Below are 26,051 nucleotides of genomic sequence, written 5' to 3' on the forward strand. Positions count from 1 at the left end.
TTATTGCTGACAAAAGTATAAATATATTTTACTGTATATAATTTTACCCTTTATACATTTATCCTGGCTTTCAGGATCCTGTCTTATAATACACACACACAGTTAAAAGCCTTTATGATTGATTGATTGCAAACAAAGATTTAGCCTCTGTTTGTGTATTCATCTGTATGCTTGTGTGTGTGGGCATGTGCACGTGTGTGTATGTGTGCGTGTGCATGTGTGTGTGAGTGTGTGTGAGGCAAGGTAATTAGGTAATCAGCAGCTGTGGCAGACAGGAAGCTGCTTGTGAAGAAACTGGAATGGAGATGGAGACAGGACAAGTAGAAAGAGCCGCAAATAAACCGAGAGAAAAAATGGGCGGAAAAAATTGGCACCAAGGTTTCAGAATAAGAGAAAGCTTGAGAATGAGCGAAGGATGGGGAGGGGGGGGGGCATCAGATGTGAGAACAGGTGCTGTTGTCATGTGCTTTGAAAAACATGTAAACCTTTTTATTAGCAGGAGGAACCAATTACTGACAGCAGCTTGAAGGGAAGGAAGTTTTCCACTGTCACACCAGGAAAGCACAAACAAACATATGGTAAAAACACAGTTGTTTTTTTTATTTTCAAACACCTGATATTCCCCTCTGAGGATGTGACGGGAGCCAACCCGTGTGAGTGAGAGCGGAGGCCCCAGAGAGCACGGGGCGGAATCCCAACAATGGATTTCTTTAGGGAGAATAGGTTTTATCTCAGCTTTACCAACAATACACCAAGTCGTCCTTGATTACCTGCCAGGGTGGATGGAGGATATAAAAAGAAGACATGGCAGGAAGTTTGCCCAAAACTTTATGTTAAGAAACCATGTGGTCAACACAGTGAAGTGACATATAATAATGGAATAGTGTTAAAAGACGTAAAGTGTTTGATGAAGACCAGTTTAGAATATAGTAAGTACATCATACCCTCAGGGTAGAACTGCTGTTTTACTCGTGCCGTAAATATACATTATTTTCCATGAAGTACTTTGCACTTCTCACATTTACCCTGTGCCTTTTGACCGTGTACTGTATGTCTACTTAAACGTTTACACCGGGGATTAGAGAGAAACTGCATCTCGATCCCATTCTGTACAAATGTCCGATCTGACAATAAAGTTGACTGAGCAACCTGGACTGTGTGTACACAACTCAATTAGTAAATGATGGGTAAGGACCTTTTTACTAATCAAAGAACAATCTGATTATTTTCAACATGATGAGATAAAAACATAATCTTGGAGAAATATATATACAAAACAATGTTTAACTACATTTCAAGGGGGAGTGCTCGGTAGAAAGTACTCTTTCTAGATGAAGGAAAGGGTGGACAAGTAACTAAGTAGATTTACTCAAGTACTAGTACTGCTGTGTAATGTTCATCTAGGGTTTTACCAAACTATTTCTCTGCTTTTACAAACGGGTTGTCTCCTCTCTTCTACCTGAGAAAGCTATAAATAAGCCCGGGATCACTCAGAATGCAGCAGCTTGTGTCGGCCAGCACCCGGAGGAGAGCGAGCATCTCTCTTGTCCTAAAGTCCCTTCATTGGTTGCCTGTCACTTTTAGAATTGATCCTTGTATTGGTGTTCAAATCACACAGTGGACTCGCACCTGAATACTTATCAGAAACGCTCTTAAGGTGTTCCCTCTCTAGATCACTCAGGGGCTCCGACACCGGCCTGCTCCTGTTCCCAGGGTGAAGACAATGAATTACAGGGAAGCCTTTCATGTCTGTGATCTTGTCCTCAGGAAACAGCTCCAGGAGCTGAGGGACTTACAGAACATACCGTTTGAGCTTTTTTTTTTGCCTTCCCTTAATTTTTTTTGTATTGATTGTATTTATATATATTTTTTATTTTTTTATTTCAGTGTTATCGTTTACAATTTCCTCATTTATCTTCTAATTATTGTAGAATCTAAAAAAACATTGATTATTCCCTCTAAACTCCACACATGTTCAATTTCCTCCATCAGCTACACTGCTTATCCACTGATGTTGGTGGGGGGGCTGGAGCCAATCAGTTGACATTCAGTGAGAGGCCGTGAACGTCGGCCAACCACAGAGCTGGTGCGGTCGAGAAAAAAAAAATCATCCACACCTAAAACAAATTTAGTTGAACCTAACCTGCATGCATTTGGACTTTGACTGGAGCTGCACAGGAAAAACCAGCAAACTCCACAAAGGTCGGTTGAGGTTGTAATGAATGTCACACGATCACTTCAGTGAATGCTTGGTGGAATGAGTTCACACTTTTTTTATATTAATGGAATTCAACCAGACTATGAGACCCGTACTTGCTCAAATTGAAATTGTATTAAAGTGGGCAAGGCCGAGACTGGACTCAGTTTTTTAAGCTGGTGCACTGGGTGTAAATTTGCCTTAAACCACAAACCAAGGTCTAAATTGTTTCTTGCAAACTTTTTTTGCCAAGACAAAAAAACAACGGAGAAAAAACTGTAAGTGATGTGTTTTTTGGGGCCGTAGCAAGAAAAGTGTTTGGAATAAATAAAAAGAAAAAGTGGGTCAGTATCTCTTTGGATGAAAAACGAGAATCATGTAATCTTATCAACACAAAGCCCAGGAGACATGATGCCGTGAGGACATTTGATTGGCAAGCCTTCCCCTGGAAGCATTAAATAAATGGATTTTAAGATACAACCTTGAAGCTGATCCTATCTCAGTCCCTCTCCCTTCCCAGTCCCTTTAGGAATCTACCAACCTTATAGCAAACCACAATACATTGACTCTTAACCTTTGTCATTCCCTACGTCCTGTCCACTTTTCTCTTTGTGTCCTTCTACCACTGTTTGCTGGATGTTAAAGGGACATGTGTTAACAGGAGCCTCAAAGTGAAAAACCCTGTTCCGTCCTCCACCATCCTTCTCCAACTCGGTGTCTGAGCACTGATGAAGGATGACCAGGCAAAGGATTCAGCCTCACTCCCACTGTCGCCCCTCCTCCTTCCCAAATGGCTAAAAATATGAGCATTCACCAGACCCATGAAGAAAAAGGATGTTCAAATTGCTGTCTTCACTTTCAGTCTCTCCCTCCCTCTCCTCCCTCTCCTCCCCTCTCCTCTCCTCTGCTATATAAGCCGGCTGTTAAAGTAAAGATGCCGATCCTCCCCTCCTTGCTCTGTCTGCACACATCTCGGTTTCCAACATCCCCCTTCCTTCTTTAAAGATCGTTTTCTCTGCCTCCCTTATGTCGTCTCTATATCCTCAGTTTAAAGGGATTTTCAATATTGTGTAATTGCGATAGCAAATAGTCCAGCGCTGAGAGTTTCATCTCCAGTTTTATTTCTCTGTCGATGTAACTAGAAGACACACAGAGTCCAAATCACACCATGTTAAAGGATGTTTAAAAATGTCCTGAATCCCCATGAATGTCCAGATCTGCTCCAAGATTTGATGTGTTCCTTCTTTGGACTCAATGGAGGAGTTAAAATAATCGAGTTTGCCAAATTCCCTGAAGTTGTTGTGATCTGACACAGTCGTGGTTTGATAAAGGTTTAGTGGCTAAGGTTACAAAATTGATTGTGATGATGTTTAAAAGGAACCATTGAGTTCTGTTTGGGAACAATCAGTGACTTCCATTTCCTCTTGTGGTGACCCCGATCCCACTGTTCCAATCCTCTTTCAAACTCTGGAACAAGGTCATTATATCTACTCCTTCGCTGATCACAGACAATTTACTACATTTTTATGGCCACCACAATTTTGGCCACTTTCCTATAAACTGTTTTTTAGAATTTGCTGAGACAACTGATATTGATTTCTTCTCTCTCGGTGCCGTTAGTCCCTTTCTCCTCTTTCTCAGAACACCAGGATTCACCAGCTCGCCAAACATCCTTTCCAATCTCCACTAACCCCTCCCTGCTCGTTTAAAGACAATCCTCTGTCCCTTAGTCTAACAAAGTAGTTTTCTTCAAGTTTTCTCCTTTCATTTGTGTCTTTCAGCAGATTCTTTTAGTCTCCTCCTGGGAGACAGGGGCGCCCAGTCCCCTCAGTTTGTTTGTGTCGTCCGTTTGCTCGAGTGTGCTTTAGAGCGCTCAAGTCAAGGACACAAGCTTGGTTTTTGATTTACACGATCAAAAGAATTAATTAAAAAGTAGCAATGGGACCCTGGGGTGCTCGCCATCGAGGGAGGGGAGGGAGGTGAAAGCAGGAGGGCAGAATGAAAGAATGGTGCTGACTGAAAAAACGGAGGGACAGGAAGGACAAGAGGAAAAAGAGGAGGGCTGGGTGAGAACAAAGAGGGAGGGCAGACATGTGGGACACTGGGAGGGAGGGAATGGGAATAAGGGAGCGAACAGAGAGAGAAGGAATGGGGAAAAAGAGCGAGAAGGGACTTGGACATCTCCAACGTTTGACACCTCATCGCCAATACACATAAACACGTACACACACTCAACCACACCAGGGACGGCGAGTTAGTGTTAGCAGCGGCACCACCGCTCACTCTGTGACACTGTACATCTCCAAGGAGAGGGATTCGAACGCACGGGGTCTACGTAGGTCGCCTTAATTAGCCACACATCCGGCTACGCAGGGCCCCTAGGGGGTTTAACAGGGGGATGGAGAGTGTGGAGACCAAGGACAGGGGAGGAGGAAGGGAGGGTGAGGGACGGGAGCGGGAGCGGAGAAGAAATGGGTATTAGAGTAAGGGGAATAAGCCAATGGGATTGGAAGGTTATTTAAAGCGTGGCCTACAAAGACATTCAGAGGAGTACAGTGTGTGTATTTGCACGAGTGTGCATGTGTTCAGGTACGAGTGGATGCATGAGATGTGTATTTACTTTACAGTCAGGATGAACCCTGTGATCCTGCAAAGCTTATTCAATGAAGTCAGCATGTGTGTTTGCTTTTGTGTTTGCATGTTTTGTGTCTCTTGCATACATGTATACCTATGAGTCGGGCCTGGTGATTGAGTATATGCTCAGGTGAGTGACAGAATGATGCTAGCTGAGGCCGTTCACACAGACCCCATCCATATTTGCGAGGCCTAATTAGCCGGCCTGGGTCATCGCTCAAGGCGATGACAGAGTGGTGGAGCACAGGAGCGCTCGCCATCACACGTAATGAACAACATGGCTGCCTTTCTTTCTCTCCGAATCCCACCTCATCCCGACTGTCTTTGTGGCCCCCTCCCTGTAATTGACAGCTGATACGTTCCTCCTCATACATAGAATGTGTCGTGAAGTGGAATATCACAGGATCCTTTTGAAGAGGTGTCGGTTTAACGATGCACTTTCTAGACCGAGACTCAGATAATGCTGTTTCAGGCTGACTGTCACATGGGTCAACATACTTAATTGGACGATGGCGGGAACTCGAGAGGAGGTAAAGCTTGGAGACAAGCTGATGGATCCAAGCTTAAGATACAAGGACTTAAATAAAATTCATAGCGATGACCCCCCCCCTGCTCCCCAAAGTCTTCCCTTGCAGGATGACAGGTTTATTTCGAGCTCTCTTCACCTGCAGGTAGATGGTTCAGCTGCAGTGTCGGTGTGAACGATGGCTCCAGAAAGCTGTGTTTCCCCCCACAGTGGTTTGAACCAAAGAAAACTTACATGTGTTGACGTGTATTCAACTTTCAAATACTCAACTAAACCTTATTCTCTGATTTACCCTTCCAACTCTTTCCAGCCCTTTGCGCCGTCCACCTCCAACTTATAAGTCTGTCTATGCTTTTCTATCGTCCCTCCCTAATCTCCTCCTCCTCCTGCCATACTTTCTCCTCCCTCCCCGTCCTTCTCTGTCTTCTCTCATTCCACGCTCCCCCCCACATGATCCTCCCAGAGTTCCTCCTTCCTTCACCTTTCTTGTCAAAGCCCTGTTGATGCTTATCGGCTTTAAAACCAGCAGATCTGCACAGCTCTCACCCATCGACTCAGCTCCAGCTACAAGGGAGACAAAACGCTCACTAGGAGAAAACAAAATGTTTGTTTGGGATAAAATCTTTTTTTGGGGGTTTGAAAAAAGAAACAGTGACTGACAAAACGACGGTACGCCATTGTTGACCTTCTGCAAACCAAACATCTTCGAGTGGAAGTGAAATAGAAAAACGTGGCCATAGAAAACAGAAGAGTTGATCTGTAAGCAATCTCGGAGGAGATGGGGACCAACGGATAATGGGAGGTGAGGAAAGTAGGAACAGAAATCACATATTGTTTGAGTGTATGTGTGTGTACCTCTAGCGATGCTTTGCAACACAATTTTGTGCGGTGCAATCAAGTGAAAAGGGAAGAAGAGGAGGGAAGGCAGGAAAGACTATTACCACCAGGGCGGTCATGTCATTACCTCTTTGTTAAAGGACGCACTCACACTCTTTGTGTACGCGTTCATACGTGCTTGTGTGTGTGTGTGTGTTTGTGTGCGCTTTTTGCATTACATCCCTGTGTGAGTAATCTATATTCAGAAGTTGAGGTGTGGAAATAGAGTCCCTAAAACCCATACAGGAAGTTGAAGCACAAAGCAAGCTGGGGGAATGTCACAGTGAAAATGTACAAAGCTGTTGATAAAATGAATCGTGTGTGTCTAGGGTTGTGACGACAGCCTTTTTATGGTTTGTGAAATTGTTTTACATTTACGAAACATGTCAAAGGTCAGCACACCACATTGAGAGCTCTCTCATTCACCTCCGGTTTGGTCCGGCTGGACGAAGCTTTAGTCTTATTTACTTGTGGTTAGAGCAGCTGTAGAGATACAACTTTAAAGCCTCTCTTGTTTTCTATTTCTACATTTTTTACTTGCACCAAAAAAACTTCCATAGGTAAACTGTTAAAATGTTCCTTCCTGTTTCGGTGACACCTTGAATTTATTTGTTTGGAGTTCATAGATCCACTTTCTTCATACGTGCTTGTAAATAAAATCGATTTTCGCCCGATTCGAATAACGGGGAGAGCTCAGGGGGAGTCGCCTCAGAACCTGAATGAATTAAATTAAAAAAACTCCACACGTGGTTGATGCCAGTGATAGAGTTTAATACGGTCCAGAGCAGATGAGGAGATAATGTAGTCAGTAAAAGGCATTAATGAGGAGACGTACTCAGTGTGTGTATGTGTGTGTGTGTGGTTTACTTATGCAGTACCAGGGGGGGGGTGTTCCTGTAGGATAAAGTATTTGGCCGCGGTTACACTGATTGGGCACAGACGAGTGTTGAATACAAGAACACACACAAAGACACACACACACCAATTGATTCTACGTGCATACATGCAATGTATAAAGATCTTTCTCTGTCTCTCTTTCACTCACACGCACACACACACACACACACACACACACACACACACACACACTGCAATGAATCAAACGTCTGAAGGGAATTCTCCATTTTCCTCTCCCCAGGGACGAACCCTAACAGCAGTAGTGTCACGCTTTCAGGGCCATTTCATTTCTCATTTTTTCCTGTTTTATTTCTCCGGTTCCCTCTCAACCGCTTTAACTCTACCATAGTCACTCCCCCTTTCTTCCTCTCTCTCCTTCTCTTCCTCTCGCTCCCTTTCTGCCCTCTCTAGCTCACTGGCAGAGATCCCCCCCCCCCCTCTCTTCCCATCCTTCCTCCCTCTTGCTGTGTTTTTAATCCCCATGTGTGCCAACAGAGACTGCAGACATCTTGGCCTCACGTCTATGCTCTCTATGGGAATGTGTGAGTGTGTGTGTGTCTGTGTGTGTGTATCCCAGGGAGACTGCCAGCACTCAAACAAAAGCTCTCTGTTACGTTAGTATGTCTTTACAAACGACTAAAACCATACAACACTTAACCCTGTGCCCCCTGCATCGTCCCCTCTTCTAATGTGGATTCAAACCAGTTCAAACATTAAAAGCGACTTGTGTGTGTGTGTGTGTGTGTGTGTGTGTGTGTGTGTGTGTGTGTGTGTGTGTGTGTGTGTGTGTGTGTGTGTGTGTGTGTATGTGTGTGTGTGTGTGTGTAATCCTGTTTTCAAGGAGTGTCAGAAGTAAAAGCATCCTTCAGAAGAGCACAGGCTAGGACAGTTATATTTTTGAAAATAAAAACCATTCAACATTTGATTGCGTGAACAATCATGTCTGTATTTGTTAATGTCAATCAAAATCAACATCCCCCCCCCCCCACACACACACACACCCCACTGCTTGTGTGTGAATAACTTATGACAAGTTTATATAACTTTTATGAGACGTATAAATAACTCATGTTGTGCATTAGCTTATGTGTTCAGACATGCAACGATGCATGCAGCAACATGTGTGTCGGTATGCTTGTATGCATATGCTAATGTCTATTTGCTTTCTGTGTTGTATGTATGTATGTATGTTTTCGCATAAGTGTATGTAGCCTGTATGTATGTAAATATTGTGCAAGCGTGCGTGTGTGCATGTATATGTGTGTGTGTGTGTGTGTGTGCATGATCGGAGCTTGTTGGGGTTTCGCACTCTACTACATGCCTGTCAACACTATTTATCATAAACAAGCACTGGCTTGGACAATCTGGGAGTTTGCATACATGGTTACTTTATATTTTGCATGTGAGTAGCGCTCAGTGAAGTGCACAGCGTCACCCAGCAGTCTGCTCATGGAATCACATTTACATTCACGAGGTCTGGACTTTTATTTGGACCTGCACCAAGTTGCTCAAATTCATAAATATCAGTCCCCTAAAATTGAGAGATAAAAAAAAAAGAAAAACAAGATTCATGAATTATTCTCTGAGAAAAAAAAGGAAAATCTTGCAATGTGATTGAAAGTGTCGAAGAAATCCTGGATCCCTACAAAGAATAACGGAGTTCTTCCATTAACCATCGGAATATTTCCACCAAATTGTAGAATAATGAATCTGAAGGTGAAAGTTTAACTCTCATGTTTGCTCAGGAACAACCCAGACTTAAAAACCTTACAGTGTTAAACTACTGTCACTTGATATTTAAACATTTAGATATTTAAAAAATATGACCCTAACCCTAACTATTTTAAGGACTTCTTTCAAAGCTACCCATAATGACCTCATAAACCAACTGCGTGGAACAATATAAAAACTAATATCTGCAACATAATTCATTATTACTGAAGTGAACTGAATAATAACACTTTACGGTACATGCAGTATAATACCGTATACACAGGGACTTCTTGGCTGCTGCAGAAAATACTGAAAAAACATTATAGGGAAAAAAAATTATTCCTGTGGCTTCCTCCGCAAGCAAAGGGCCCGGGATGATGAAAAAGTTGAACACTATAGAGCACATGCACACGCACAGGCACACGCACACGGACACACATGCACACACATACACACACACACACACACACGTGCACACAAGCAGATAAATAGCATGTCACTGTATGTAGTGTAGATAGTGCATTACCCCAGTTCTGGTATTGAACGGGGCCCATTAGCAGTGTTAATCTATAGATCTAATCACGATCATGAAATAGAGCACTGCTCCCATTCGAGCTGCATCAGCCACGCTCATAAACCACGGCACATTTTCCTCAGATAACCCACCAGACAGAAGTTGGGTCATTTTGAGCCTGTTCCATTTCTTGTGAGGTTTTAATTTAATGAACATGCAAAGTAATAAAATGCAGCATGAACAGAGATGGAGGACAAGAGAAATTCATTTTTAGAAGTGAGACCAAACTCCCGGGAGGCTGCGGAAATGACGAACAATATCTGTAAGAACACTGGAAACTCACCAAGGTCAATGCGTATATATATATATATAAGTAACATTAGTGGAAATGACAGAATGAATCCAGGAGACTTGCTAAAATAAAACACACAAAGCAGGATTATACCAGGGAGGCGATTATTAATAATAACTTAAAGAAATAAAAACTAAACTGAAATAAATCTTGCAGGCGGGAGTCTCACTGGCACATTTTCTGTATTTTCCAAAAGGAGAGGATGCCCAGACATGTGCAGACACATTTTAGCAGATCTTTCATTGTGTTAATTGTGGGTATTTTCCACTCATTTGAGTCACCGGCTCAATGATAATGAGCTGCAGTGACATATCATTCCCAGGCCAATTTGTCTGGTCTATTCTTCACTGCTGGTTGATCGCTCCTGATGTACGTCAGTGGGCTTTTTTTTTTTATCTCTGCCATGCATTAGTCACACTAATGAAGGCTTTTAAAATCAAATCCATAGAATGGGTCTTGGTTTATTTCATTTTTTTCTAACTCAAACATTTCTATTTTTATGCTTAAAAGCACTGAAGGGCCCGGAAGCAGAGCCAAGTAGAGTGTCAATAAAACCCGATGACAGAGCTCTGTAATTATAGCTAAACAATATCAAATACACCCGTATAAATAATTGGCGTATAATCAAAATCAATAAAGACACATACGAGAGCTGAATGAGAGCTTTGATCCAAACCCCTTGTGTGAATCCAGCGCTGCTTAGATAGAAGGAGAAATAGCCGAGCTCTTCTGGGACATGTGATGGTGGAGCAGTAATTACAGTCCTCATGATCAACTATTGGTTTCTTTTTTGGTCTCGGATTTCTGCCAACCTACATGCATGTGCACAGAAAAAGCCCTGTATATGTAAAACAGCATGAATACATCTACCTAACAGCATATAGTACACACACAGCCACACTTCTAAAAGCACCTATAAAGCCCACGCTCCGGTTCTAATTACCGCAGCCAGTCACAGTGCGTTCCTTATTATACACCGAACCATGTCAGATCATATCATGTTGTAGAATCACAATAGGTAACGGGAATCAGTTCGTGGGATTAATAGTCAGACGTAGTAATCATTCCCGCCCTCTCATTCATGAAAAAGGCGAGCACGCACACTGTGTCATGTCTCCACCATTAATATCTCATTAGAGATTAATGCAGATCAGCTCTTTTAATTAGCCACTCCGCCCACACACCCGCTGATGAAAGCCTGCGATGCCGCTCGTTGTGCGCTGTGCAAACTGAACGCGTGTCAGCGTTAGTGTAGTAGAAAGTATCAGCTCGGCATTATTAAAAGGGAAAGTTCACCCCAAAATAAAGATTCACTCATTATCTGCTCACCACTGTGCCGATGGAGGTGGAGGGTGAAGTGTTTGAGTCCACGAAACAGTTTGGGAGTTTCAGGGGGAAACAGCGTTGCAGCTAAATCCAATACAATCAAAGTAACTGGTGACCACTTCTTTAAACTTAAAAAGAAACATACAATTCCACCATGCTGCTCCTGTGGTGTCATCCAAGAGTCTTTAAATGTCCTCGGTCATCCTCCTCTGGAGCCGTGTTCATGGTGTGACTGATGCTGCTTTGAGTCGTAGTTTACCCCTGAAACTCCAAAAGTGTTTTTTGGACTCACCCAACCCTCCATCGGCACAGTGGTTAGGAGATATTGAGTGGATTTTCATGTTTGGGTGAACTTTCCCTTTAAGGAAGTAACAGCACTACTGTATGAAAAGGCCCCATTTCCGGCGTGTGTGTGTTTGTGTGTGTGTGTGTGTGTTGTGCCCATGCTGGACCAGTCCTGTGCCTTTCTGCAAGTGTGCGCATCACATTTTTATGCCGGCCACGTCATAATCTGAGCTCAGAGGCACCTCTTTTGTTTACAGTATCACTTTGAAGATGGCAAGAGAGTGATGTGCGTAAGTGGATGTGAGTAAGTGTGTGTTTGTGCTGGAATCTGTGGTTCCCTGTGCATGTCTGAGTGTGTGTGAGCAAAATCATAATCTGGTTTCTGAAGCGTCACTTTCTGTGTTGACACTGATGCCACTTTGATGAGTTCTTCCTTCAGGGCAGGAAAAGAACGAGAGAGAGAGAGAGAGAGAGAGAGAGAGAGAGAGAGAGAGAGAGAGAGAGAGAGAGAGAGAGAGAGAGAGCGAGAGAGAGAGAACTAAAACTCTACCACACATGGTTACATGCCAATGCTTGGAGGATAGAAAGAAGAAGCAGCTGTTTAGAATCAAGAATTGAGTACGACTCCGGGAGTACTTCATTCACGAGGGACTCAAAACTTTACCGCTAGCATCTTAGCATAGCGTCGATACTATTATCACCATGGACTGTATATAAAGATGAACAACATGACAGCTGCCAAAGAGTGATGCCAAAACATCTCATACATAAATATATCTCGTACATCCTTCCTCCTCCATGTACCGCAGCTCCATCCAGGGATCAGGAATGAAGATGGCAGTATTTGTACCGAGGATATTTTGGCTTTATTTCTGGAAAGTGGAGGGGATTGGACACACAGTCTATGGAATCCACATCACTCTAATCTGGACACATTTCCTACAAACAGTCGTTCAGTCATAGATTCATAAGTCAGATCAGCAGCCCCGTCAGGTATCCACCTATACAGGCCACAGTAGCGAGTTTGGGGCTGAAGTAAGAGCCACCATTGATATTTAAAGAGTTTTGAGCTTTATCATAACCAAAAAACACAAGCTCAGAAAAGTGATAAACTAGTGTTTTTGTAACTAGTGATTAAATGCTCCTTTCAAAGGTCAGACAGCACATCAGTAGTCAGCGTTAACTTGATTTTTGATCCCACGTCCTCTACAGAACACACCTGGGTTCAAAGTTTTTAAAAGCATCCCATGAAAACTTTTAATCGTCCATTGCTCCTAATTTGAAAGTTCAAAGCTGTTGTGTCATCACTTTTATTTCCTCCCATGGCACATTGGGATTCTTCAATGGCGCCGCCGCTGTCCATCAGTCAAGGCTGGACGTGGCTAACGGCGAGCTAAGTGGTGCTAATTGAGCCGGGGCCCAGCAATAATAGTTCCGTGCGATGGGAGGTCATTCATCAGGACGGAGGAGAAAGACAGGAAACAGGGGAGAGGAGAAAGGGAGAGAAGAGGAGCAGAAGGAGAGGAGAAGGAGAGGAGAGACTGGCAGTGAAAACAAGTGGAACGAATGGAGAGGGAAAGAGAAGAAGAAAGAAAAGGAGACAATATACATCCTCCAAACAAATCACTCTCCATTCATTCACGAACACACCACACTCACACTAACACATACAGTATATATATAGTACACGCAGTATATACAGTATTTTATATTTGGCTACATCGAGTTCGACATGCTCAATCTTGAATCCTGTTATTTCCCACCCAGCACTGTCTTTGGATGTGTGTATTCAGATCAGACTGGTTGTACTGAACATCTTCCAGGTGTGAATGCACGAAGCCGGCCTCATGGAAAAAGAGCAGCACTCAGTGACACGTGCCTGGTTAAATCAAATGCACAGTAAGTTTTATTGATTGTCGGAATGAGCCTTTCAATTCTGAGCTTGACAAAAAGACCATTACTGCAGGTTAACAGGTTTCACCCCCCCCCCCCCCCCCCACCCCCACCCTGTGACTTTTCTCTCCCCCTGAGCTGATAGAGCAGCGTTTGTGAACCACAAACATGTGTGTGCAGAGGATTAAAGAACCACTCGTAACTCAATGTCATTCTGAGTCTATCAATCTGCATCCACACACACACCTCTAGGGTCTTCGATGAAGGCTTGAGTTCAAAGGTTAGACTCTCAGCTAATCACCAGAAAACCAGCTTTTCTTCATCCCAGTGTCAGTTCCATTCTCTCCCCAGTGTTCAATAGTTTCTGAATCTGGATGACCAATGACTCATAGGGATCTTTACAAATCCACTATGGATGATATTCAGATTATAGATATTAAATATTCTGTCACGCTGCAGTTATCTCATCGCATAATTAGCCATTTTTCAACGAAATGACATTTTTTTACATCTTGGAACCGGTCGGCCAGGATCACTTATTACCGAGCACGGGGGGGGCTTTAGCAGTTTTACGCTCTTGAAGTCGAATAATCAAAGACCTTTTCAGACATTTATGCTGCGCCCACAAATACTCAGTACAACAGGAAACGGATAACTAGCTGCTGTAAGAAAGATGAAGGAGCGCAGAATAAAAAAGAAAGAAGGTAGAAAGTAGATATGTGAGCTTCAGTCCTACCTCTCTGCTGTGGAAGAGGCCTTCCTCTGACACATCACCGCCAACGAACTGCTTCCCGGCGCCATTTCCTGTTTGATCTCCCACGCGACAAGGTTGCTGGGTTTCACAGCCAGGAAGTTGATGCCTGACTGGAACCACACCCTGCAGAGAGAGGGATGAGGGAAGATGTGAGAGAAGTGTCAGGTTAAGCTGGAAAAGAACAAACATCACATCACAGACAAAAGGGGAAAGAGTGAGAGTTAGAAGGGAATTTGCTTAGAATTGAATTTGCTTTGCTTGGAATTTCCCTCGCCTGGATTTACGGGCTGATTTTCTTTAATCCCTGATACGCACCATAGTGTCTTTGTCTAAATTGTCATTTAAAATCGATTCATGCAGCATGAGGCCAACTCCCACGGTACGGGAGAAGCTCTTATGAAAGTTATGTGAAAGATTATATGAAAAAGTGAGATTTAACTTATGAGAAATAGTCAAAATGAGGTGAACAATTTAAGTTCAACAAATTACAGATTTTACATTTGTCAGTTTTTGTGTTGTTTTATCGGCCCCTTGTTCTGCCCTTTTTCTCATCAAATATTTATTTTCACCATTTCATCACTACTTTGCACAAATGTATATTATATCACGTATACATAATGGATACCTGCCAGTTTTCCGCTCCACTCAACTTCCTTATTCCCACTTTATCACTCCCTCTCTCAGTATTGTCTTTCTTGTTTCCCCCCTCTCTTCCTCATCCTTCTCTTCATTTCCTCCCCCATCTCTCTCGGCTTCAACTCTCCTGACTTCAATATTTGCTTAAGTCTCTCCCCTCCTTGTTTCTACTCATCGTCTCCTCTTTCATCTCTCATCCCCCTCTTCCTCACCTCCTTCCTAAGCCCTGCCTCTGCCTTTTATCCATCCCTCAGTGACCCTCCCTTCATTCACCTTCCTCTGTCCCTCCTCCATCCTTCAATCTCAAGACAACCTACAGTTAATCTCTTTATTTGCCCCCCCCCCCCCCTCCCCCCTCTCTCACGCTAATCCATCCCAGTGTGTTTTGTTCTATTTATCACCGAGTCGAGACCCTCCCTCAGTTTATTAACACACTTTACAGGCATGCATGCACACCAGCTTGTTTACTGCTTTTCTCTTCAGCGCTCAGACAACAATCTCTGGCAAACAACACATAACAACACGGACATGTTCTCCAACATTTCCTCTAAAGAGAAGGAAAAAAAACAACAGCCATCCTCTTTGACTTCCCTCTCATTATTACTTTCTCATGTTTCTTTCATGTTTTGCCAAAACTGCCAACAAATGTGTCATATCTGTCCCCTGACGTTAGTGTGTTCCACCTGTGTATTCTAATTAAGAGGCTTCCTGGCAGAGGGAAACTACCCTCGAGTGAAAACCCACTTTTTTTTTGTATTGTTTGACTAAGAAAGTTTGAGTTTACATATTGTTACCCCCAAACTAAAGAAGATACGTTTTCACATGTTTTTTGTTTGTTTGTTTGTTTGTCAGTATGATTACGCAAAAAACTACTAAACAAAGATTTTCACAAAACCCGTTGGAAGGATGGAACATGAGCTAAGAAGGAATCCATTGATTTTGCATTGGATGAAAACAAAGATGGACAATTTTTATCGTTAAGATTATTCCAGACCTCGGCCTGATGTTTGTAAAAGTGGGTGCATCAATGACGGGTACTTATAAAATGAAATCCAGTAGATTACAGCCAAGTCAAAGTTATGTAATCTTATGAAGAAACTATGACGTTTCATGAAATGCTCGACGAGACATCCAAACGTTTCCCCTCTGACTCTCGCTCTCATTTCCACCTCTGCTTCCTGCAGACACCCAAGTAAGACTTCTCCTCGAGGTAGACGTGTGAACAATAATAATAACAATTTGAACCTGTTATTGGAGACAATAACCCACTTTCCTTGAACATTTCGAGCACAATTGCAGTTGCCCCTTAATATTACATTGTAGCCCCTGTCGATCTACTGGAGCAATTCTAATCAAATCATCATTGTCCTGCTTCCTCTGCTCCTCTCTCTCCATCCCTCTGTCCTTCTGGCCCCGTACACACCTGGTATTCACATGGAGGGTTTTATGATCTGAGCTCAAATTACAGGTGTTTGTGACAATCAACACTGATCACCTCACAACGATAAATACTTCCCTTAGATTGATTAAATCACCCACTTGTGATCGGATCAGAAAATCCACGTGTTATAACCAGATGTGTACGGAGTCCCTGTCTCCACCAGGTCCCAACCTCAACCCTCCTCTCTCTCTCCCTCTCCCTCTCCCTCTCCCTCTCTCTCTCTCTCCCTCCTATTCAGTCATCCCAAAATAACCCAGACTTTAAGATAATCCACAGGAAATATACTGCAACCAGGCTGTGGCAACACAAGTATGCAAAGGAGAGCAATGAGTTTGGAAAAAAACAAACAGTAAAAACAGGAGATGGCGGACTGAGAGGATCAGTGTGAAAGGCAACAGAAAAGTGTGTCTGAGAAAACTCATTCCACAGATTCTTAGATAACAGGGTTGTTGCAAAGTAAAATCATATATAACACATATTGGAAAAAGCAAAGAATCAATACAACTACCTCAGCATGTGAGAACACAAACCTCCTTCTTGTTAATGTGGTGTCAAACACTGCACTTTCCTGAGCTGCATCCCAACAGCACAGCCAAAGGATCAAATATGTGACAGGTGTAAAACTGCACGATACCACTTCTACAGAAAGTCGAGGCCTGTCACCAGACACACTTTCACTCATCACACACATCAGCTACATTTTGTTGATGAGTGACCATTTGCATGACATTTGACCAAAGCAATCTGATCAGTACATCTTTAACCCCTTAATGCCTGAATTAATTTCCAATTATATAAAAGAAATATTATTTGTGTTTTTGTGTCATACAGATGCTTAATTAATTGGAGATTGTTAAGATCAATATATCATACACAATAGATATGAAATTAAGGTATGAGGCAAATTAGCGACATTAGGCATAATGGGGCATAACCTTAATTTAACACATTTTCCAGTCTCTGGTATGTAGATTGATGCTGCTTTTGCTTGAAATTGAATAACAACATGTGTTTCTGTACAATCATTGCTGTTCCATCATCACAGTATTTCAAATACAGCTTAATTCCTCAAAATAACGTTGCTGCACAGTCCCAAGGGGCTTGTATATATTTTCCACTCCAACCAGTAGATGGCGGCAGAGTGCTTCCAATACCTTCCTTGGTATGTGTAGTATTTGCACCATCAGGCACAATCGTCACCTCGGCGGCATTAAGACCGGAATGGGGTTTGAGGCGAATTCGCGACATTCGTCCACAAGGTATTAGGCCGATGTCCGATTCCCTAAAGGCAGACGAGAGCCATCATGTTCCAGAGGCTCGTGACCTTGACCATTGACATCTGACCAACAAATTCTAGTAAGTTCATCGGGGAGTAAATATTTGTACCAAATTTGAAACAAAAATTCCCTGAGATATTGTGGCCACAAGCTTCAGTCCAATGGGTATCACTGATGCAGAGGCATAAATAATGGTTAATAATATATTCATTGATATAAAGGACTTGTGGCAGGTCAAATATTTTGTATGTATACTTCTAAGATGTCAAGGACATTTTGGCATTCTATAAAAACAATTAATCACAATGTACCACCAAGGGTCCAGAACCCTCCAGTCAAATACCAGAGTAACACTGATTCAGTCAAAAGGAGAAACAAAAAAACATGAATTCAAAACATAATGGGGCTTTCTATCAAAAGACAGCATGTTGCTTTAAGTCATGGGTTGGGGAAGTATTTTCCTATCAAGGACTATTTCAGTTTTTCTAACATCCTTCGGGTGCCACACTAAATTACTGAGCACATTTATCACACTGATGTCTCTAATGGTGACGGTGTGAACAGCTTCTCTTTGGCATGGTGTCTGATGGTAGTGATGATGTTCCAGGTTTGGGTCAGTCAGTCTTTGCGAGAGCGACTTTGGAGGAGAACAGGTCTCAGTGTTGTCTCCTCAGCTCGAGGGAATCCTCAGGAAGTACATGCAGAGCAGAAGGAGGTTTTCCTATGTTGCTCTGAGCTTGTCGTCGCTTTTCAGCTCAATGAGTTTGTGTTGTATTGTCAGGCAAACCCACTGGTTCCACATTAAACCACTCAACAAATATGTCCTTATATTTATTTTTCATGACTGGAAACCTCTCACCGACTGCCTGAAGGAGTTTAGCAAACTCTCTTGTATGTTTTTATCTCATAGGCTTTTAATCTTGTATTATACAGTGTTTGCAAACGATGCACAATTTAGCTTTGTCCGGTTCCAGCAGCTCCACTGCGGCAAAACGTCACTGCTGCACAAACTGTCCTTCTGACAACTTGTGTGGATAACACCGTCTCTATCAGAACGAGGTTTAGTGAGAGTAGCTCATGGGGAGTGACAAACTCCACGTGGAGCGTTCAGTGTGTCCAAGTTAGCTTGTCCTCAAAACTCATTGCTGCATTTACAGCTGTAACTAGAACTCAGTAGAGCACAAACTTCCTCTAAGACCCAACAGTCCCTTTCAAATTCAATCAAACTGTCACCAAATTGCACAAACTCATGAATACCATTCACCTTAATATGTCTGATTATTTTCATCAAGATCCGAGAATTACTCCCTGGGAAATCAGTGAAAATGTTAATGTGTTAGTGATAAAACAGTTCCTGGATCTGCCCCCTGATGCGGATCAGCACCAACATTTAATGACTTCTTCATCGACCCATACTGGATCTCTCCAGCAAGTTAGGTTCAGACCGGGGTGCATACATACCCTGGTACCCACTACACCACAAAATAAACTAGTCTTTTATCCGCTTCTCTGAGAAAGTTCAACGTTCCACATCTGCACTTCTTTTCTTGACATTCTCCAAGACGCTTGTGAGCGTAGACGAGACGGTGTGTGAGTGTCTCCTTCACCCTGATCCTGACCTGACAGACGTTCAGCCAGGAGGGACCACCATGACGGACACGTTAATCTCCTATTTATGTAGTTTTCTTTTATAACAGACTCAAAGGCATACAAAATGCTGTCATGAGAATTTGTGTGTGTGTGTGTTTGTGTGTTTGTGTGTAGACGGCCCAGAGGCTGGAGGTTCCACCCCTGTTTGTGAGGGGTTGTCAGTTTATCCGTTAAAGTCAGACATGATGTGTGTGGGAACAAGTAGAGTCTGCCTGTCTGGACTGGGACGGATGAAGACACAAAAACACTCACAGTCAGTATGTCACCAGCACAGAAACACAACTGTCCCAAGGTGCATCTGTCAGGACTTTGATGTGTGTGTGTGTGTGTGTGTGTGTGTCTGTCAACAAGCAGGTTGATGGACAAAGCTGCATCCCTGAGCTGCTTCTGTCAGATCTGTACACAGCAAAAGAGCCTGACAAGTGTCTGTGTGTCGCTCTTTGTCTGTCCGTCTGTTTTTTAAGGGTAATGCAGAAAGACAAGTACAACTTCTCTCTGTATTCTTTCAAATCCCTCTGTATCTACCGACCCTTGTTGTTACTGCTCGGCTGGGATGCTGATCTGTCACACACCCTGTCTGACACTCCTCAACATCTAAACTGTATTTAGTGAAATCAATTGCTGCCTTCGCTGTCTAATCACCTGCAGCGAGGAAAAGTCCTGTTTTGTGTCTGTTTGTCAGATTTCTGTCAGGTTGACGCAAAAACTACACAACAGGTTTCCACTAAACCTGAAGAAACGGCCGAGAAAGAACCAATTACATTCCATCAATCTGAGCAAAGGGGAAGATCCAGGATTCTTTTTCCGCATTGTGAAACAGGGCATATTTGTGTGTGTGTGTGTGTGTGTGTGTGGCCGCTGCATGGTAACAAAAAGGGCAACACACCTGTATCTAAACTAATAAGGTGTAGCAGAGAAAATATGGAGATGATCAATACTATATCTAAGATCTAAGATCATCTTTTAACTGTGTCTAAATGAATATGGAACCCCAGGTGTATGTGCTTCTCGTTTTCCTCTGAAACTATAAAACTGCTTCATCTTCACGATAATTTGAGCTGATTCTGTCAAAACGAGCACAAAAGTGTTTTTGCAATATATTTAAACTTTTATTTACACCAGAAAAATATGAACTGAGCACCTTTCCCTTTGCCTGCTCCCGGGGTGACGGTCGTACATTACACACGTTCACAGTCTGCTCCATTGTGAACCTCCCCGAGCGTTACAATCGATTTCCTTTTTCTCTGTTCCTGGAGCGGTGCCTTGTTTATAGGCACCTCAGCACCAGTTTTCCAAGCGAGAAAAAAATAAATAAAGAGTAAGTGTGGGGAGAAAAGTAATTGGGCATTATTCCAACGAGCCACACTTTGAATTAAGTTTCCCCTTTCCTCTTTTAAATCACAGTTGTGCGTTCAAAATGCATTGTGTGTTTCTGTCAACACGATGAGGTCTCGTTTTCTTTCTGGGACTCGTGTTTATCAGCCCCAGAGCGTCTCCTTACCTCGCCCTTTGCAGTTTGTAGTTCTGCTGCAATTTGGCTCTTCCTCAAAGAGATGTAAAATAGTTTTGCTCCATTTTTTTGCTGCTTGCAGATTACGGTAAGAACAATGGATAATTATGCCAAAAAGGCCAGTTTGTGTAATAGGTCTCCTGGGATCAGGTTTGAGGAAGCATGAGCAGATATCAATAATCATTCCAACTTTCTTTTTGTTGATTATAACCCCCGTTTTCCACTTACCCTCTAACAAGTAACACCAAAGCATTAAGTTGTGTTTTCTAGCGAGAGAAAAGTTGACTTGAGAGAAGGAAACAGGGGAATGTGAATGAAGCCATGAATATTTATAGCTGAGCTTATCCAACCAGGACCACTGACCCAGGAAAGTAAGCAATATGTAAAGAGGAGGAAAGGAAACAGGTTGTTCTTCTAAAAAGAACAATCACTTAAGTCCAGTTAATTCCCTCCGCACCGAACACCGTCCTGTAAATACTCTTCCCACTTCCTCGCCTGGTTTGAAACCCTCAGGGGAGAAAAGTAAAACACTTCAACAAATGAATCTAGGTGATTGTTCAACAATGGAAAATGGAAAATGGATACCTAAATGGATGAGTGTGGATACCTAACCCGAGCCGGGTTTTCAGGTACGGGTAAGTTTCAGTCACGTTGGGCTATCTGCCTGATTCTTATACACAACACTTGCCTAAAACATCCGGCTTGAATCGGGTTTGAACACAATAAACTGAATTCCTGTTGCGTTACATGTTGGATACTTTGATTTGTTTATGCTACACATGCCTGTAATCCGGGAAAACATCAGGCTCGGGTTCTGACTCAGAAAGCAGAATGTCCGAATCAGGTCAAGCTCAGTTAGTTTTAACTCAGGCTAAGAAGGGTTAGCACAGACAATTGAGGCCCCAGCAACACTATGACCCACACATACACATAACTAATCATGATGCCCAACAAAGAAGAAGTTACATGGGCCATTAAGGGGTTAAGGAATGGTTAAAGGGTTGAAAGTCCAACTGTTACACCCACATCTAGTTCGACCTTTGTCAGGAATATCAAAGTCTTCCGGACCAGCTGATCTTTTAAGAAAACATAAATTGAATGTAACCTTAGAGCTATGAGCAAAGCTGGGACCTTGATTCATCACCACGAATACAGTTCACATTGTTGGAAAATTTTACAATAACTTGGTTGCTGTGTGCTAATTGACTACAGTGAGCAATGACAAGGAATGAGTGGAAATCCGCTGAAGGGGGGGGTGAATGATAAAAGCACGTTATAAGTGCCCACTGTGGCCTCTACTCAGGTTCTCGTGGCCTCATTAAATACTTTATTCTTTGAAAGTCTTTGTGTCTACACCAAGGTAACCTCTGCGAATGCCTGATGTGTGGTAAATTCACAGACTCCGGGGAGCCGCTCATCATAGCATAAACTCCTATTCCTTCAAAAGCGTGTGTTTAGAGCCTGTGGGGCTTAAAAGGCTAAAAACTGACAGATCTCTTCAGTAAGTCAGGAACTCTACCCACAGCGCTTAGAGTGTCTACCAAGGCTTAAAAGTGATTTGGATGTGTTGCTCCAACAAGCTTCAAGTTGGTAAACAATGGTTTAGAATGGAAAAAATGAGGATATTAAGCCTTCAGGGTCCTTGTGCTCTTCTTGCTAACATTATTCTTTATTTTCTTCCCACCTTTTTCCCACTTAGTTTTTTACGACTTATTCTGAAGCTGATTAGACAACATTTTTGTTTTTTTTTCAAAGTTTCTGGTGAAACGGCAAGAAAGTAAAGATCCACAGAAAAGCTTTCAAGTTGATTCCCAATTTGCAGGAGATGACTTCACAAGCAGTTCGCTCTAATCCACGATGGCTGCTGATGCAGTTCTACAAAGGAGGAACTCCAGGTGGAAGAAGAAACGTGGGTGTTAATATTTTATTAACCCCTTTACCTTACTCACACTTTTAGTTTGAAACTCTGAAACAAAACAAGGAACTTGTTTACTGGGTTCATGCAACTTATTCATCACGTAACACATCAACCTCATTGGGAGAACTCCAGCCCAAAGGTAAGACCACATTCTGCCGTCACACTGTGAGATGAGTTACTGAGTCCCTACAGGAAATGATGGTGAATTCTAATCTTTAAGTGTGGTTATTATATCAAAATGCAATACATCAGAGCTAGTCATCTATATTCCCGGTCTTTCTGAAGCAACATTTACAAAGACTTTCTTAAAACACTCAGAGGTGATGAAATGGCAAAAAAGTTCCCTATGTGTCGGCATCATTGGTTCTTCAAGCTCACATCCATTAGGTAAGGTTTCGGTGGATGACATCCATTATTGCAGGTTGTACAGTGAGCCCTTCACTCTAATGTTAAAGATATTTTAGCTCTGACTGAACTCTGAATGAAAGCATCAGCTAAATGCCTGAAATGTGAATGTAGAGCCAAAAGCTATTCTTCCCAGAACAATGGAGCAGACCCGGAGCCATATGCTGCGCGTCAGCAGCCGCTGCTGCGTGCTCAGCAGCAGATGTGACTGAGAGACAAGGAAAAAGTGAAAGAAGACATATTGTTTGTCTGAAGTTGTCGTTGGAGCAGATGTTTGGAGAGGAGACACTTTGGAAAGATGCGGTAAAACGGCCCGGTAGAAATCCAGATGTGTGCATCCTGGATCCAAACTGAATCCATCCATCACTTCCTTCAGGTAAATAAAACAGAGTACGACCCAGATTCTGACAAGATGGAAGATTTAGTAAAAATGTGTTGTCTCTCGATGCATATAAGTATTTAAACTTTATACATGAATACTGCTGTGGAAGCTAAAGATGTTTTTCTGATAGCACACTTCTATTTAGGGGCAAGACTATTTGGGCTTTGGTTTCACAAAAACTTTTAGGGGATAGATAACAATTAATTATAAAATATTCAATCCATCCATTATCTTTACTGCTCATCCTTTCAGGATCGTGGGATCATTCACATTCACATTCCCACTCACGGACAATTTAGAGTGTTCAATTAACCGAACTACGATCTGCATGAGGGTCAAAGGAAATCCACAAAGACACAGAGAGAACATGTCAACTTGTAACAGACAAAGACACCAACCACATCAGGAAAGGTATTTTGTAACATTGGTAGCAGCTGCATCACCAAAATCAACTCTGATGTGTTTAAATTGTATTACAATTCTTGAAATTAAATCCACCTCTCCCTTATAAAATGTTCAGAATCCATAAATGTGTTTATATCTTAAGATACACATTCCCACCCACACCCAAACAGAAGGATCACCCAAGCAAGAAATATTCCCACCATGTTTGATTAAAAAAATCATGGAGGCAAGGAAAAGGAAATTCCTATCTGGATGTGTATTCGAAATCTGTATTTGTAAAACTCAGCAAAGAGGAAGCAATATAAAGTTGAAAAATTATGATTGTACCAATATATACAAAAAAAAAAAAATTGCCAACGTTGCAAAACCCTCACTCAGAACTCGTGACATTAACAAACAGCACCAGCTTGTAACAGGAAGTCAAACGACTGCAAAGCTTCAGAGGCTCCGACAGATGTTCCAGAAACAGTTCACCACATCACCTGCTTCACCTGCAACCCAATCTGAAGAGGCTCCCGTGATCAGGTTCTCTGCTCCCTTCGCTTCTCCAGAGAGGAGACGTGAAATGATCCGCTGTGATTAGAACGTTCAGAAGAAAAGATGCAGGGATACTTTTTAACAAGCCAAGAGCTGAGAGAGTGATTCTTTTTTGGAAGTAGTCGAAAAAGGTCTTAACAAGCTGTTAAGTTGGAGCCACAGGAGGAAGTCGCTCAGCCGTGATTGGCTCGTTAGATCACAGTCAGAGGAAACTCTTTGATGACGGGTGACATTCAGAATGTGCACTCTATGCAGTTGTATTGAGACTTAATATATTTAAATACTTTTATGATGATACATTTTTTCTGGTCAAATTGCTGATTGTTCTTTATTTCTTTATCATCTCTTGTCAGAGTCAGAGTTTCGAGTTTCATCTTTTTCCCCCTCTGCAGTTGGAGTGAGGGACAGACTGCAGCGCGACAAGAGATTTGAATGTTCACAATGAACAGGAGGGATTGTGTGTGTGTGTTTTTTAAGCCGGGCTGAGACAGATGGGGAGCTGTAAGTTTGGAAGTTTAAAATAAACTGTTGTTAAACATTTGAAACACGGATGTAAAAGAGCTGAGTTACGTTGGTCACGGGTCAAACCTGTCTCTCTGGTGGAACATCTGTTTCACCGTGCGGCCCGAATCTGTTTCTCTACGTCGGCTTTGAATCCCTCTGCCGTTCTCTCTCTTTTCTTTTGAAGGCCTTCACTTGTTCTTTTCCTCTGGTCGCTTTCACTTTGTTGTTCTTTCATCCCGCCTTTCTTTTTTTTGTTGTCCCTCTGCCCACTCTTACATTACCTTTTTTTATGTCTGGCTGATTTAAAGCTGTCTTTCCCTCTCATCTTTCTTTCTTCTTTTACATTATTCCCTGTCACTCCATTTCCTCCTGTAGCTCAAACATTATAGAGCACAAAAAAAAGAAAAATCTCCCCAGAGCAGCGTCTGTCAGTCGAAGCAACACTAAGCTTTAGTGATGAATTGCAGGGAAATAACTTTTTGGGGTTATTTGACCTTTGTCAAGACATTTTGTCGTGTGTTGAAACACACAACAACCAACCTGCTCATGTTTTTTTATGGCGTGATCATCCAGCAGCCAACTTTAACCCTGACCCGAGCATGGATGACTCAACACAGCATTTGAGTCATATCATCTGTCAACTCAATTTTCCTTTTGACCAAAAGAAAAAACAAATACCCAAACACTAAATAAACTTTGGCCCCTTAATAATGCAAAGTATTCGAGAATGATGAGGTCAATAGTCAGGTTTTTAGTATTTTTAACGGAGGACGCAATAATTCACATTTTCTTCATTCAATTTTTGGGAAATTCATCGAAAATCTGTCTTTTCATTTTGATAAAATCTTAACAATTGACAAGCGATGAAGCAACAAACTCAGTATCACGGTGTTGTTGCTCCTATCTTCATGAACATGGCTGACAATACCAAATAATTAAAATAATACAATACTGGGGAAGTGCCCAGTATTAATTTACATACATAACCAGACACATACACAATAATCTCTTTGCCACAGACACTATCCCTCGCTCTCTGAGCAGCTGGCTCACCAGTTATACAAGTTACATAACTGCAAAATATCTACTGTGTAATAATGATGAAAGCTGCTCGAGATCAGGGGTGGGTTTGTGTGTGTTTGTGTGTGTTTGTTTGTGTGTTTCTGTGTGTGTGCTTGACTCAGCGTACAGTCTGTGACGTAAATATCCAAATGCCTTGACACTAAACGCTCCAATGTGCACATATGTTGGCCTCTGCTCTGTTAGTTATGCATGAGTGAGGAAAAACGCCATCATTTGCCTTCTGCCCCCGACCTGGCCTCTGTTTTACACCGCTGCTCCAAACAGGCCTCGGCTCCACCAGCCCTGCAGCAGGAGCCGGGATAGAAGCTGCTGCTCATGCATCCAACCTACATCTGT

The 26,051-nt window shown here is 42.4% G+C and overlaps 1 protein-coding gene across 1 annotated transcript in view; it reads right to left on the reverse strand.

Moving 5' to 3' along the window:
• si:dkey-215k6.1 (transmembrane protein 132C) overlaps positions 1-26,051 on the reverse strand; it is a 144,085-nt gene that overhangs the window by 88,842 nt on the left and 29,192 nt on the right. The window contains exon 4 of the mRNA XM_053421089.1: positions 13,950-14,090. Coding sequence (XP_053277064.1) covers positions 13,950-14,090 — 141 coding nt within the window. The remainder of the gene's footprint in view (positions 1-13,949; positions 14,091-26,051) is intronic.

Source organism: Pleuronectes platessa, chromosome 4 (genome assembly GCF_947347685.1).
Source record: "Pleuronectes platessa chromosome 4, fPlePla1.1, whole genome shotgun sequence".
In the NCBI taxonomy this organism is placed as follows: Eukaryota; Metazoa; Chordata; class Actinopteri; order Pleuronectiformes; family Pleuronectidae; genus Pleuronectes; species Pleuronectes platessa.